At 35.7% G+C, this 16,733-nt stretch overlaps 2 protein-coding genes across 2 annotated transcripts; one reads left to right on the forward strand and one right to left on the reverse strand.

Moving 5' to 3' along the window:
• Nucleotides 1–3,984: 3,984 nt before the first annotated feature.
• On the forward strand, nt 3,985–6,062 carry LOC146910498 (uncharacterized). Its single transcript, XM_085727817.1, has one exon. The coding sequence runs from the start codon at nt 4,431–4,433 to the stop codon at nt 5,826–5,828; it is 1,398 nt and encodes a 465-aa protein (XP_085583943.1). The 5' UTR covers nt 3,985–4,430; the 3' UTR covers nt 5,829–6,062.
• A 3,125-nt stretch (nt 6,063–9,187) lies between these two features.
• Nucleotides 9,188–14,752, reverse strand: LOC146910499 (putative E3 ubiquitin-protein ligase LOG2). The gene is made up of 3 exons (XM_085727818.1): nt 14,076–14,752; nt 9,834–10,329; nt 9,188–9,567 (listed from the first exon to the last, which is right to left on the reverse strand). The coding sequence occupies exons 1-3, from the start codon at nt 14,504–14,506 to the stop codon at nt 9,457–9,459; spliced, it is 1,038 nt and encodes a 345-aa protein (XP_085583944.1). The 5' UTR covers nt 14,507–14,752; the 3' UTR covers nt 9,188–9,456.
• Between the last annotated feature and the right edge of the window lie 1,981 nt (nt 14,753–16,733).

The raw sequence follows: 16,733 nt of genomic DNA on the forward strand, positions 1-16,733 counted from the left end.
TATGGGACGGAGGGAGTAAGTTTTTATGAAATTCAGTGTAATCAATGCATTGGAATTTGTGACATTTGACTTTTTTAAAAAATAATTTCTAAATTTGGGATGCTTAAAGAGTACCCGAGGACACTCGTTAACAAGATCATTGAGTTATTATGTTGAAACTTAGAAGTAAGACAGTAACTTTCTTAAGTTTACTTTGTATATTTTACATGCATTACACGACATATTTTTGTCAAAAAATTACATGACATATTGTCGCATCAATGAATAAAGTATGATTTTTTTTTCAATGAATAAAGTATGATATATCATATATTTTTAACCCATTAAATAATACAATAACTTAGGGTAGCACTTAAATAACATAGTACTCCCCCGTCCCGGAATATCTGACCCATTTATTAAAAAAGAGTGTCTCAAAATAACTGAGTTATTTCAATTTTCAATACAACTTTCATCATTCCTGTTGCGAATTCGATGAAAAACTCACACCAATAACAACTTGATGTGTGGAGCAAGGGATAATTAAGCAACCAAAATCAAAGTGTATGGAACAATTATAAACACAAGCCAAAAGTAGAAAACAACAGCGAGAGAAAAGAAAGAGAGAACACAAAGAATTTGTTGACCCAGTTCGGTCCAAATTGACCTAGTCTGGGGGAGAGAGCAGCCCTCCGTTCCACTATATGATGAGTAACGTTACAAAAGAGATTTCAATGGGTTACAAGAATAAGTCTCCCGCCTAATTCTACCCAAATCCCAGCCTCTTCCCGTAACCAAGAGACTCAATCCTAATAGTGTTTCCCAAGGTGAATCAACCTTCAAACCCTAGTTTGTTGCCAAGAGACAAACTCTATACAAACCCTAGTTTGATTTCTAAACCCTTGTTTCAGCCCCCTCTATCTCTCAAAATAGTCTGATACAAGGCCTATATTTATAGTAAAAGAAACTCCCATAAAATTGTAACAAATCTGGCCCAAAAATACGTTTCTGAAAAATAACAGCACGCGAAATCGGCCACCGATTTTCCAAATCGGCCACCGATTTTTCCCGAACAGAAAGCCTCCCAAAAGGCAGCCAAAATCGGCCACCGATTTTCCAAATCGGCCACCGATTTGTACTTTCAGCAAACATCAATTTTGGCCTCCAAACTCCAATTTTGAGTCACTTTCACAACAATCTCCACCTTGACTCCAAATTAGTGATGATGCCCATTTAACATCAACACCTTGCTGCTCTTTCCCTTGCTTCCCACTACACCAAGTAGCTCCACAAGTTTGCACCCTAATCTCTTCAATCATCGGAATGCCTTCCGCCCCTTTGAAGATCCTTGTGTCCAAACTACTCAAGGAATTTTAGGTAGTTCCACAAGTACACACCTTAACCTCTTCAGCCATCGGAATGTCTTCCGCCTTCTCGAAGATCCTTGTATCCAAACTACACTAGGAATTTCAGGTAGTTCTACAAGACTACACCATACCTCTTCAATACGAGACATCTCCCGCTTCCTTGAAGATCACCTTGCATCCAATCACCCTTGGACTTTTAGGGTAATTCCACAAGCCGTGCTATACATTCTTCAACCTCCGGAATGCCTTCCGTCTTCATGAAGAAAACCCTTGCTCACCACTAGAGCATAGCACCCAAGGTCCTCCATAGTCGTACCACTCCCGGTGTGTTCAACTCCACCTAAAGCTGAGCTTCCAACCTCTCAACTAGCAAATGAGTACATCCCACTATGTCTTCCTTGAACCTCCACCTCAACCGGTAGATCATGAGTATTCTTACCACCGCCTCTCCAGGCTGATGTTGAGTGTTTAACGTCTCTCCAGACGATCACCGCTCTACCAGGCATCACCCCCAAGGTGAGAAACATCACCTTCATCCTCTAAACAGCACACCATCAAAGCACCTGCATCCTCATAACCCTCAGAGACAATTTGTACGGAATTACCAATCTCCGGACAATCCTTCTTGAAGTGACCCATCTTGTTACACTTAAAGCATTTAAACTTTGTCTTGTTACTACTCTTTCCCCGGTTACCTCTACCTCCACCATTCCCTCTTGAAACACTTAGGCCTTCCCCGTTTTCATCAACTCTCAAGTCCTTCGACTTAGTCAACTCCTTGGTTCTCAAAGCCGCTTGAACTTCTTCCAAGGTAACAGTGCCTTCTTTTCCATAGAGCATGGTATCTTTAAACGATTCAAAAGATCTAGGTAGAGCACACAACAAGAGTATAGCTTTATCTTCATCCTCAAGATTCACCTCAATATTCTCCAAGTCATCAAGGATTTTGTTGAACTCTGTAAGTTGCTCCATGATGGCCTTTGACTCCACCATCTTGAATGAGTAGAGTTGTTGCTTTAGGAATTGCCGATGAGCCAAAGACTTTGTCATATACAAAGATTCCAACTTTGCCCACATCGATGCCGTGGTTGGTTCCTTTGCTACTTCTCTCAAAACTTTATCTCCGAGGCACAAGACAATGGCACTCCTGGCCTTGTCCACCATCTCGGTCTTCTCCGCTCGTGTCATGGTGACCGGTAACGAACCTTCACCCTTCAAAGCTTTCTCACACTTTTGTTGTATCAACACCGCTTCCATCTTTACCTTCCATAACCCAAAATCGTTATCTCCGGTAAACTTCTCAATATCCCACTTCGAACCCATGGTACTAGATTATCCTTTGACCTTGCCCCACGGTGGGCGCCAATTGTTGCGAATTCGATGAAAAACTCACACCAATAACAACTTGATGTGTGGAGCAAGGGATAATTAAGCAACCAAAATCAAAGTGTATGGAACAATTATAAACACAAGCCAAAAGTAGAAAACAACAGCGAGAGAAAAGGAAGAGAGAACACAAAGAATTTGTTGACCCAGTTCGGTCCAAATTGACCTAGTCTGGGGGAGAGAGCAGCCCTCCGTTCCACTATATGATGAGTAACGTTACAAAAGAGATTTCAATGGGTTACAAGAATAAGTCTCCCGCCTAATTCTACCCAAATCCCAGCCTCTTCCCGTAACCAAGAGACTCAATCCTAATAGTGTTTCCCAAGGTGAATCAACCTTCAAACCCTAGTTTGTTGCCAAGAGACAAACTCTATACAAACCCTAGTTTGATTTCTAAACCCTTGTTTCAGCCCCCTCTATCTCTCAAAATAGTCTGATACAAGGCCTATATTTATAGTAAAAGAAACTCCCATAAAATTGTAACAAATCTGGCCCAAAAATACGTTTCTGAAAAATAACAGCACGCGAAATCGGCCACCGATTTTCCAAATCGGCCACCGATTTTTCCCGAACAGAAAGCCTCCCAAAAGGCAGCCAAAATCGGCCACCGATTTTCCAAATCGGCCACCGATTTGTACTTTCAGCAAACATCAATTTTGGCCTCCAAACTCCAATTTTGAGTCACTTTCACAACAATTCCCAATACAATATAACTCTAATTAATACTACTTTCATCATTTCCAATTCAATATATTTCACTTTCCCCTTTATTTATACATTTTTCTTAATCTGTGTGAAAAACCAAACTGACTCAGATATACCAGGACAGAGGGAGTATAAGATAACATTGATCAATCACAATATTATGAATGACTTTTTTTTATCTCTCTATTACAATATCACCAAATATTATATCACATAAGTGCTACCAGCAACTTATGTGTAAAATTAGCCATAAAAAACACATGCATATTGTTTTTTTTTACAAGACATGTGTAAAATTATTCACGGTAATTTTATTTTATCTATTCGTAAACGTGGAATCAAAATAAAAAATCTGTAATTACTCGAATCTATTTTCTATGACACGACATAATCTCAAAGTGAATCTTATCGTTGGTAATTTTATAAAGTGGAAAAGTGGCAGAAGGTTCAATTCAATGCCACGCAACTTTGAGATCCCACCTTAGCTGGCTACTATCCCTCCCTCCCAACACCATCAATATATCTCTCTTTCTTCAACACTCGCTTCACATGCTTCACTTGCTTCTCCTTCAACCTTTTTCCTTTCAGATCTAAACACTTTTTCAAACCAATAACCTCTTCATTTTCGCAACAAATCAAACCTAGAATTTGAAGTTTGAAGCATGAAATGAAGTAGTTCCTATCTTGCAAAGTGTTCACAATGATGGGTTTCAACCCATCATCATCCAAAATGGGTACCAAAAACTTGCATGAAACATCACAGAAGAAAAGAGTTCCAACAAGAGTCTGGTTAAGCTTCCAAATATCAATGGCTGTCCTCGTGGGTGGAAATCATACTTCATCAAGGTTTTGTACTCGCTAAATTCTTCTCTCATTCTCTCTCTGGATTTTCAATCTCTATCTCTCTCTCCCTCTCTCTAAATTTCTCAAAAATCTTGTCTTTTTGACTAATTCAAACAACCCTTCTGTTCTAAGCTCTTGAAAAAAAAATTCATGGATACGAAGATCCTGAATTTCCAGATCCTTAATGGGTCAACGATTCGACGTTTGTTCTTTCGATCAATCGTGCTTACAGCTACCATTTCAATGATTGCGCTTCTTCGCGCTTTATCAAACTATGATTTGGAAACTTTTGCATCAAATTTGAACTGTTTTGCAGATTTCGAAAACAACGTCACTTCAAACCCCACTTCCTATTTCTTTCAGAATCGAATCTGGGGTTCGATCAATTGCGAAAAAGACGTTAACTTGACAGTGAATGTGGTCACTGAGTTAATGGGTAAGCAGTTTTTGAACTGTGAAGCGAATACCCTCTGTGTTGGTGAAGGTTCTTCAATGGCTGTTAAAGCAATGAAACAGTTGGGTTTTTCAACTGTTATTGGTGTTTATACCAACCGTTTTTTCTCCCTCAAGATGAAGAATATCGTTTATGAGCTAGATTATCAAGATTCTTCATTTGATTTCGTATTGTCTAGGGATCTTGATAAGGTTTCTGTCCCTGCTTTGCTTGTTCTTGAGGTTGAGCGTGTTCTTAAGCCTAATGGAATTGGTGCACTTCTTGTTGGTGCTAAAAGTTCACATCACAATGATTTGATTAGATCAGCTACACCAGTTTCATCATTGTTGAGATCTTCTAGTGTCGTTCATGTTGATTCTGTTGATGATGAACTTAACCTTGTTGTTTTCAAGAAAAGATCTGAAAATGCAACAACTTTTTTCAATCATAATCAGTATAGTTTGCCTGCTGATTGTCCTAGTTTGACATTAACCAAACCTCTCGTAGATCTGATGGAACCACTTGTGAGTGAAAAACCGATGCCGATGCCGGTTTCATATTTGCCTAAGTTTGTAGATGTTTCTACTAGGAAGAGGTTGGTTTATATTGATATTGGGGTAGGAGAGCTTTTGAATGCAAATGTTAGTGATTGGTTCATACCTTCATATCCTATTGATCAGAAAGCTTTCAATGTGTATTTTGTTCACTACAACACTTCTATAATGTTGTCTTATGTGAAGAGACCTGGTATCACGTTTGTTTATCATCCTGGATTAGCCGGTAAAGTCGCTGCTGAGGCTGATAATGTCGGAGACGGAGAGCTGGATCCTTTTGTTGGGGAGGAAGAGTTTGATTTCCTTGCCTGGTTCAAAGAAACTGTGCAATATGCTGATTTTGTTGTACTCAAGATGAATGCAGGAGAAGTTGAACTCAAGTTCTTATCTGATGTATTTGACAGTGGAGCTATATGCTTTGTTGATGAATTGTTTCTAAGATGTCCTGAGAAAGAAGATGGTGATAAAACCAATGCCTTGACAAACAAGGAAAATTGCATGGAGATTTACACAAGTCTCAGAAACAGTGGTGTGTATGTGCATCAATTGTGGGGAGACTAAATTGCATACAAGACCAAACCTTAGGTGTTTAGCCTTTGGTGATTATGGTGTGAAAATAAATTATGTGTGCTTATTAGAACTTTTATGTGTTTGATGTATTTGGATTATAGTCCAATTATCTTGTGTGTTGTTGTATGTTAAGGTTATGTAGGATGCTATGAACATCCCAGTGCTTTATGGTTGGGTGCTTAAGACTAAATAAACAACCATTGTTATTGTGGTTTGCTAGTAAAATATGTGTGGATTGTTTGTGATGCTTTTTTTCCTATATTTGAGGAAGTTTAGCTTTTTTTAATTGGTGATTTGTTTGAGTTGATGACATTTTAAAATTGGCTTGACCATGACAGACAAATAGAAACCCATAAAAAAAAGAATTATCCAATTTTTGATTGGATCTATAATCATTGCCGTACTTGAATCATCAAATTGTTGCCACGCCACTAAAATTAACAAAAGTAATAGTAGTAGTTCATTGTATCCTGAACAGACAAATCTTTATGTGCATCCCCACAGTTGATTTTTATAATATTAAAAGATCTTAATGTTCATAAATGGAGTGTTGACAGTAAAACAATGTTTGAAAGCCTATTTATTAGTATAAGGAAATACAACTAGCTAGCAAAGGGGTAGCACTTCGGTGCCATTAATGGCACCGTGCCATTAAATCTGGGCCATTAATGGCACCAAGATAGATGTGTTGTGTGGCCCAGATGCAATGACAATGTGTTTGTGTGGCCCAGATTTAATGGCACGGTGCCATTAATGGCACCAAAGTGCTACCCCTAGCAAAGGCACGAAATGTGTTTTTTATACTATAAGGCAAATGTTAACATGTGCCCTTGAGGGCACATGTTAAGGAACTTATTAAAGAAATATAAGTATAAAAAGCCGTGCATTCAACTTCTTAAAAGTCAAAATGTTATATTTTCCAATGCAAAGTTACTTCTTTTAGGTTTCTTAACATGTGCTCTAAGGGCACAAGTTAACACGACCCTTTATATAAATAAAAGAGAAATGTTAACTAGTGTCTCCGGGGCACTAATTAAGGACTTTAAATGACAACTTTTTATGAAAGTTTGTGTAATAAAGTGTATTGAAAATTGAAAACTTCACATTTTTAAAGAGTAATTATTAAATGTAGAATGTTTAAAAAGTACCTCGGAGACACTTGTTAACAAGACCTTACATAAAAACCGAACCTTAATTATAAACATGATTGATTTCAATGATAATTTTTTTTTTTTTAAAGATGATTTCAATGATAATTATAAATCTAGATTTATGGCATTCATTCAATTCATCTTTTCACATCACGGACTTAGTAGTTAAGAGTCATAATCAACAATTCAACATCAAAGAGATCTGTCGTTTTATGGCAACGTGCACATCCGTTCAATTAATCTTTTCACGTGCTGTTAATACTAATAATAGTTGAGAAATGCCAACTATCCTCTAAAAACACTCTTTACAAATTTTAAATAATACTCCACCTGGTTTCCATTATAAGTGACTTTCTATTTTTTGGATTCATTTTGTTGTAATTGACTCAAAATTGATGTTAAAGTTCGTTGTCAAAAATCGTCCCGCGATTTGGAGAAATAGTGACGTGATTTTATTTTAGAAATTTGGATGTTTTGTTTCGCAAAAATTTGTGGCACGAAGGAGAGGCATCGTTGCACGATTTGAAGATAATGTTAGTATTGCACTGTGTTCTAAAGTAAAATCATGGCACGATGAGTGCGAATTGCGACACGATTCCTCGGGACATATGCTTTATATAAAACTTCATTCTTCGTGTTTTGAGTAGGGCTTAAAGAGAATGAAACTTAGGGAATCACATGAGGTAACTTGATGATCGAATGTCTTTGGCGAGAGGCTCTCTTGAGAGGTCATCTTAAATTGGAAAACATTTGTAAACACGGGTGAGTGAAATCATTGAGTCTCTTGTTTATGGGAGGAGATTGGGAAATAAGTATAAATTAAGTTTGTTCTTGGAGAGCTTGTTGAAGCTAATTTTTTGTAACCATTTAGTATCTCTTTGTAAAGAACTCATTGATAGTGAAGCGGAGAGATCTCTTTCCCCCAGAGTAGATCATTGTTGGATCGAATTGGGTAAACATTTTTTTGTGTGCTTGTTGCTCTCCTCTCTTTATCTTTTACTTGTGGTTTTGTGTTTTACTCTTAGTTCTTAGATTAGATCTAGGTATGATATTGGTATTGTTGCTTGAGGCTATTTGATATTGGTTACTATTTCCCTTTTGCTCACACATCTAAGTTTCGTTGGTGTGATTATTTGTTTGAATTCACATCACATTCAATAAATGATGTATGTAATCTACATTATAGACCACATACATCATTTATCGAATGAACCTGAAAATAAAAATTTGCTTATAAAAAAATTAAATCTTTTTTTCTTTGAAAAAAAAATCACATTCTTGTAAAATACCTGTAAAGAAAGAAACATTGATAATTCTTCTTAATATTCCTAATTATAATATCATTTTTCACTTTTCCTATATTCGTTATAAGATCATTATCAAAATTCCACATGCATTGATGATTTCTTTATAAAAACGACTATTTAATATACAATTGAAAAATGTAAATTATTTTTGCCTCTCTTATGATATCAAGATGATTCTCTGAAGAAGAGGTTGAAAATTGACAGAACTCGGGGAAAGAAAGATGACTAAAGCTCTTGCTAGGTATATCACATATTTTGGTAAGTTGACTACTGTCCCTCATGTATCTTTATCACCAATACATTACACAATTAACAAATCATTCATTTCATCACTTATCTTGATTATTGTTGCACTTGCCACGACGAATAACACAGGATGTTTTTAACCCAAGTTGGGTTAACCATAATGGTGTCTGTGGTTTCATTATGGTAACTGGTGAGGACAGCCACATGATAGCTGTAGCACTTGAAGTTTCGGTCAAACATAGATTTAAAAGGTATTTCACAGATGGTTGTACACATTTGCAAACGAAAACAATTTTGAAGAAGGGTGAAAAACTTATACTCCATGTTTTACAAAAGTTAAAATTATGCATCGCGGTAGCAGTATGTAGGACTACAATGTTGCATATTATATGTGGTGTGTATTAAGCAGTTCCATGTTCGATGTATTTGTTCAAAAGTTAACTAGCGACACATTTTGAGGTATCAAACCCTTGATAGGGTGTAACCATCTGAACTATCATAGACAATTTACTTTACACACCCGGTCTTACCCTGGAGATAGGGTGTAGTGTAGAGATTTGGAATTTTCCCCCGTCCAAACTATATGACTCTCGCATAATTGTTGAATATATTGGATATCATTTTATTTTTGGTCAAAAAGTTCATTAAAAAAAGTGATCCCAAGAGAAATTTGAAATAATCTTAAAAGTAACGATAAACAAGCTTGTTTGAGCGTGTACAATAAGCCTATAGCTGATTTTAGACCAAGTGTCATATAAATTCCACCCCCTTCTCTATTTTTTCCCCTCATTGAAAATACCAGAATAAATGAGGGAGAAACCATAAAAAATGAAAAGAAAGCAGGGGTGAGTATCAAAGTATAATTATTACAGTTGGACTGTACAGGAAGTTTATGGAATTAACAGTATACTTTGTTCACTCCTCAGTCCCTACCTTTATCTCCAAAAGCCTTTCAACTGGTTGTCTGCAAATCGGGCATCTATTTGTCTGGAATCTTAATACCTTTGCACATCCACTACACATGCACTGCAAAAAGAGTAGAAATTCAGCCAAAGTATGTCACGGACTCGGACCAAATAAGTAATTTTCAGCAGTTAAATTTGGCAAAACTATCATGAGTTTGTTTAGAACCTAAAACTGAAATTGTTTCAAAAGAAGGTAAATGTTATTTTTATAAATAAGATATTTGCCAAGATTGGTCATAATATTGATTGATATTGATGACTACCATCAGTATCATTCAATCAACTAATCAACGAAAAATTTCATTCAAAAAAGGATGCTGAATATACCATATGTCGGCAGGGGTGAACAATTGTGTCGCGAGGTTCTGACAAGCAGATCACACACTCTTTTCCTTGTTCATTGTCATCCACATCACTCTCCACTGAATTTCCAATACCATATATCTCCTGCAGCTCATACCGCATTCCATTCACCGACAAGATCTGCTTAACAACTTTTACCCGGAATTCTCCTTTTTCCTTCTCAAACACCGCTTGAGTTATCTGAGAGTTTGGTTTACTAGATGTCTCAGTTTCATCTGATCCATCATGATTACCGGATGATGCATCTGCCTTCACTGCTAGAGGGTAAACATCCATGTCACCCACCTTTACTAAATCTGACTCCTCAAACATTGAAAAGTTAATACCAGTTCCAGCTTGCTGTCTAAACTTCTGTCCAAGACCTTGCTGGAATTGTACAGTCACAGGTGCAAGATGGGTTACCTTGGTCGGTGTGAGGATGCAGCCTTCATCTTCTTTTGCAAAGAAAAATATGGTGATGCTGTCAAAAAGATACAAGTAAATAGAACCTTCAGAACAACTAAAGTAAAGATATCCACATCCATAATCATCATTATGATTTTATGACAATCACTCACACATGGCAATTAGCATTAAAAAAATCATAAGCACTAAAATATCAAACATGTGACTAAACTGACATGCATTTATCTGCTTCCAGCTTACATAATACTCCTTGATATGGGAGAGCAAAGAGCAATAAGTCCTTGTAACTAAAGCTGTCACTTTATCCCCAAGTAAACACTCACTTGTGTATTATAAACTTATAATTTTGCTCTTAAGTTTACTTAATCGGTAATGTATATTAGGATAAGATCCGACTCACGGTTTAGAAATTAGGTCTTTCAGTTCCTGATTTGAACATCGATTTGATAACCACAAGACTCAATACAACATCATTATCCTCCTTCGCATATAGGTTCATGCCGGGACTTTAGAAGCATTTGTGGATTCAAGTGCTACAACTGCGAGGCTAATGTTTTGTGCCCTACACAGACTTATCATTCCATTGTTGAATCTTGGGATTTTTTGAAGCACTTATATTTGGCATGTATGGAGACGATAACTATCATCTTGTAGACTTATTCTACCAGGATTGTAAAACTTGAGAGTCTACATAATTGCACGGAGAGTCTGTACGTGTAGACTAGACTTGTAGACTCAACTCAATATTAAAAAAAAAAGTAATATAGTAACAGCATGTTTTGAACAAAATTGTCAAGATTATAGACAAAATATGACGAGGTATTCCCACATTTGACAGAAAACATGTTTTTTAATATAATTCAGCCAACCAGAACTTGTGGATGACTTTCATGATGTTACTTCTCGTAACATCAAGCATGCTGCTGTACATAATTCTATGTTGTTAATCTCATATAGCGGCGTGGATTGCTGAACCCCAAAACTGCTATAGAGTATAGCAGATAGCTGCTTTTGCAAGACTAAGAAACAAAGTACAAACTAAAATAAATCTCAACAAGATACATCAATACACAAAAATAGCAAAATACGGAAAATTAAAGGAGCATTCATACTTAATAATTACTCCCTCCGTCCCTATATCTAAACACCCATTTGATTTTATTTTTGTCCCTAAATGTAAACTCCTTTTCAAATTACTAGATGCATTTATTACTTTTTTCCTAAACATACCCCTAATTAATACTACTAATTTGTCTTGAAATATGAATAGTCAAATTTATTACACATACAAACAAAGGACAATTTGGTAATATTAATACACAAAACAGACACGTTAATTACACTGACAACTTTTCTTAAGAAATGTGAAAAAAGCAAAGGGGGGTTACATTAAGGGACGGAGGGAGTATAATGAACTTTTTGGTGGGCTAGTTTGACTTCATAAAAAAAAAAAAATATAATGAACTTCGGTCAATGTTTAAAAAAAGAATAACAATAAAGAGAACAAGAATAACAGAGTAAAGAAAACCAACAAAACAGAGCAGCATCCTTCGTGCATAGAAAGAAAGGAAAGCAACAGAACAGAGAAGGACACTTCACGCCAAAGGAAAAAAATGAACGTCGTAGCAACAAACAGCAGAAGGAAGCGTCTCACAGGACCAAGAAGGATGTGTCGCGGTCAAGGAGAAGAAAGTTTTTTTTTTCCTCCTAAAACGTGTTTGCAAAGAATTAATAATAAATTGGCCAATTAATTTTTTTATAAGACCAATATACCCCAGACAGCATTTAAAATAGGGTTAATTCAGGGATTTCAGTTGGAAACCCTAATAGCGCCTGCGAAACTATCGAACAGGGCATGATTTCGCTGCTATGTGCGGCCATGATAGCCACAACTCTTTAATGTGCATCGCTGGACGAACGCGTCACCCGCGATTGTCCGCCATAGCAGCGCGATTGACAACATAGACATTGTTACACTAAAAAGATCTATAGCTGGTATATATACATAATATAATAGGATTAAACAAACATTCCAACTACCTTGATAAAGTAAGCAGCAAAATATTTCAAAGTTCTAAACAAGTATGTTAACCGTTTTCTATGTTAGAGAGCTTCAAAGTGGAAATTGTACTTTTATAATGAAGGAGGATATTGGCATATGAAAAAAAATCAAGATCTAACCAATTATAAATGCTCACAATGTTCGGCAATTAAGATACATATATATATGAAAGGAAACAAAACAAGGTAGAACCTTTTCGGCCCAACTCACACGCAATCTCACTAGTCACTCCCCCTTTAATCAAGAAAAATAAACTATCCCCTTCTTTCTCCAATCAGCCGCCATCTCCCCCATCCCTTCCTAATTCGCCTTTCACTGCAACTCACCAACCAACTTAATACAAACGCTACTTTCTATAAGCACACAAACTTGCCTTTTTCTCTCCCTTTAGCTACCCTCTCCACTTCTTACTCTCCACCTCTTCCTCTTTAGTAGTCACCTTTCACTTAGACTTTTTAGTGTGCTTTTACGTCTAATTACACCTTTCCATTCAATTAGCTTACTTGGCCATATGCACGTCAGTATGAGCGATTCAATTTTGAATTAGTCCGTATTATAAGTTCAACAGAGTTTACAATACGACTCTAATAGTGATTCAACTCAATTTCCTTACTTTGAAACATAAACACGAACAAAGTTTATCTTATGACTCTACAACTGAGTTTAACAACCATGCATTCAAATCATCCTCAACCATGTGATTCTGTGCAAATCTATGAGGCGATGTGAATTCAGAGTTTACATAGACATGGTTTGGAAGTCAGTTAACTTGATTTTGATACCTAAAGTCGTAAACTCTAGCTATTCAATGAGTTGAAATGATGAAATATAAAAGTTACTATTTTTTTTCCTACTACTTAGCCATATTTTTAGTAATCAGGATGAATAAAATTAGCACGATAGTCTTTCCAATGGTTCTATTTGCCAAAATAGAGACTACAATTAAGGAGGATTTTCCAACAATATCTTTTGTCATTCAAATTGTCGTAATTGGGCCACTTCGTCTAGAGATACGGCATTTGTAGTGCTTATAAAGCTATATGACTACGTGTATGTTTGCTTCCGCGCCAAGTAGCTAGCTCAGTGTGCGATAAACATAAAACTACAAGATGTAGCTTCATCCTTGACATGTGTCAACGCCGGTGCAGTTCCAAAAACTTGCTTAGACAGTCCTCACATTACGAACTGATTTTATAGGGTTTAGTGGGCCCTAACCCTAATTTCTATGAGATATTAAGGGTAGAAAAGGAAGTTAATTCAAAATCAAAGATTGTGCTAGTTATGGTAAACCACCTCCGAATACCGCGAACAACATAAAACCCTAAAACAGACTGCCAAACTATTTTGGAGGTAACCACTTTCTCCTTTTAACATGCCTCCCCATCCATTCTTAAACAAAACATACAATTGAAGACAAATAACGATATCTTCAACTCTTATTTTGACACCATTAATAAATTCTTCAAGAAACATTTGGCATGCGAACAAAACGAAACTAAACATAACCGATTATTCTGTCCTACCATACCAAGTTCATCAAGTTCAACCTGTAAACTTTATTATAAAACAACACAGTTTTTAAGCGAATGTCCATACAAGAAAAACTGTGTCTTTCGAACACATAGCTAAACACAACAATATACAAAGAGGGTATCATAAAAAACTCAAAACACTAAATACCCAAAACATTAAAATAACACATTCATCATATTGATTCATGAAACAAGAAGAAAACTAACCTCCCAGATACGGCAGCATCAAAGGTAAACGAAACAAGGAAAAAACCAGGATTTTCCTCATCAGGTGAAATTACAATGGTCTCCTTCTTAATATTAACATCATTTCTAATAGTAACAGCTTTCTGATGCTCAACAAAAGGTGCAGGTTGATTCACCACGGGTCCACAAGGGTAGTACCGAGAAACCCAAGCAGGATCCATATGAGGATGATGATGAGGCATAGGTATTGGTGGTGGATAATAACCAGGGTAATGATATTGAGGATAATGCATGGGTGGGTTAGGGTACGGTGCGGCACCAGGGTAAACGAATTGATGAGGTGCGATTTCGGGTTGTGGTGTTACCGGAGGTGGTGGTGGTGGGTGAGTCCGTCGGGAAGCGGTGGCGTGTCGACGACGGTTGTGTCCGCCGGTGCTTGAGATATTACCCATTGATAGATAGATGGAAAACCCTAATTTTGAAATGATGATCGTTGCTGCATAGGTTATGGTTTTGTGGAAAGAGCAGAAAAGGAATAATAATAATAATAATGAAATTGAATCGGGTAATTTGAATTAATTAATGTAAAGAGAGAATAATTTATTAAAATAGAAAGGAAGAAAGGAATAATAATGGAATATAGAAATAGGGTTTTTTCTGTTGGGATGATGATGGTGGGTATAATGGAGGTTGCGTATATTTCAACTGAGGAGAAACGCCATTGATGAATTAAGCACTTTTTCCTTTATTTTTTAATTAATTAATTAATTAATTAATTGAATATTATTATGTTGTTGAGTGTTTTACAGTTATGATTTCCAACAAGGCACTACTTTACGCGCCACTTATATGTATAAATATAATGTTGCAATAAAAAGAGATGCTTATACTATCAGTCATATCAATTTGCGTCCGTCCGATCTAGGACTGCCCAACTAAATTAGGTATTAGAATAATGTTTCAGATTTTTGTATTTTTTTAATAATAAGATTTTAAATTATTCCCTCAAAAAAAAAAAAGATTTTAAATTATTATAAACAACATTTGGTAATCTATGTAGCAAGGGAATTGAGCCTTTGTGTATGGAGAAATTTCAATTGAGATGAAAGAATCTACTTTATATGTCTCAAATTTTTCGATGAAGATTAATTATGGTTAAATGCGGTGGAAATTTCATACATATAATATGGTAACAAAATACAATAGATTTTAATATTATTAAGAGCCTTTCTTTGTTAAAAAAAAAAAAGAAAAGAAAAGAAAATATTATTGAAAATTTCACATTAGATATGACATAAATAAATGTTTATAAGTGAGAGTTGTCTTCACCTTATAATACATTTTGGAAGGTTAAGTCAAATCCTACCAAAATTCTAAGATGGTATTCAGAGCTTATTGATGGATCCACTATCCTTCGATGTGATATTTTTCCAGCAAAGTGTATTTCAACTCCAATTTGTCCCCTTCTCTGCTACCTCCACCTATTCCAACACTTGTTTCGACTTTTTCCAACCACATACGCCATTGTTGTCACCACAATCACCATCTCTGGCGACCTTTTCAACGAGTGACCGCCACCATCAACTTCGCATCTCCATAACGTGCCATCGCTCGCGGGGATCTCATGTTTTATAAATTAGGACAATCATCACCTTTATAAGCTGATTTTGTAACTTTGAATTAAATCCAACCCAAATTTTACGAAATATTATAATTACTCTAAGGCTTTGTTTGCGAGTTTTGAGGGGAAGGAAAGGAAAGACTTAGGAGGGGAAGGGAAGGAAAGGGAGGGAAGGGAAGGAAGGAGGGAACACCTTCCCCTTGTTTGGGAGTTAAAAAACCAACAAGGAAAGGAAATGGAGGGCTTATGTTATAATTTTACTATTTTACCCTTTTTTCTCTTAAAAACAATACATTGTGTTATACTTTGTAATTTATCTTGAAATTTATTCAAAGCAACTTATCTCATAAAAAGTAAATTATTACGATCTATTTTTTAAAAAACAGCTTATTTATAAAAAAAAAAAGCTTATTACGATCTCTTTTTTAAAAAACAGCTTATTCAAAACAACTTATTTATACAATACAACTTATTATGATATCTTTTTCAAAAAACAACTTATTCAAAACAACTTATTTGTCCAAAACAACTTATTACGATCTCTTTTCAAAAAAACAACTTATTCAAAACAACTTATTACGACCTCTTTTTCAAAATCAGCTTATTCAAAACAGCTTATTCATCCAAAACAGCTTATTACAACCACTTTTTCAAAAACAGCTTATTGAAAACAGATTATTTATCCAAAACACCTTATTACAATCTCTTTTTAAAAAAAACTTATTCAAAACAGCTTATTTATACAAAACAGCTTAATACGATCTCTTTTTCAAAAACAACTTATTCAAAATAGCTTATTTATACAAAACAGCTTAATACGACCTCTTTTTCAAAAACAGCTTATTGAAAACAACTTATTCATCCAATAAGCTGCTTTGCATAAATAAGTTGTTTTTGAAAAAGAGAATGTAATAAGCTGTTTTGGATGAATAAGTTGTTTTTATAAGCTGTTTTTGAAAAAGAGGTCGTCATAAGCTGTTTTGGATGAATAAGCTGTTTTGAACAAGCTGATTTTGAAAAAGAGATCGTTAAAAGTTGATTTGCATAAATAAGCGGTT

The sequence above is a fragment of the Medicago sativa genome, chromosome 7 (genome assembly GCF_051527215.1).
Source record: "Medicago sativa cultivar Bolivia chromosome 7, Bolivia_mono, whole genome shotgun sequence".
Lineage (NCBI taxonomy): Eukaryota > Viridiplantae > Streptophyta > Magnoliopsida > Fabales > Fabaceae > Medicago > Medicago sativa.

Coding starts and splice junctions, on each gene's coding strand:
- LOC146910498 (XM_085727817.1), top strand. CDS start 4,431: ATGGATACGAAGATCCTGAATTTCCAGATCCTTAATGGGTCAACGATT.
- LOC146910499 (XM_085727818.1), bottom strand. CDS start 14,506: ATGGGTAATATCTCAAGCACCGGCGGACACAACCGTCGTCGACACGCC. Junction 10,330..14,075: donor GATGCTGCCGTATCTGGGAG/GTTAGTTTTCTT, acceptor TCTTTTTGACAG/CATCACCATATTTTTCTTTG. Junction 9,568..9,833: donor TTCACCCCTGCCGACATATG/GTATATTCAGCA, acceptor CTCTTTTTGCAG/TGCATGTGTAGTGGATGTGC.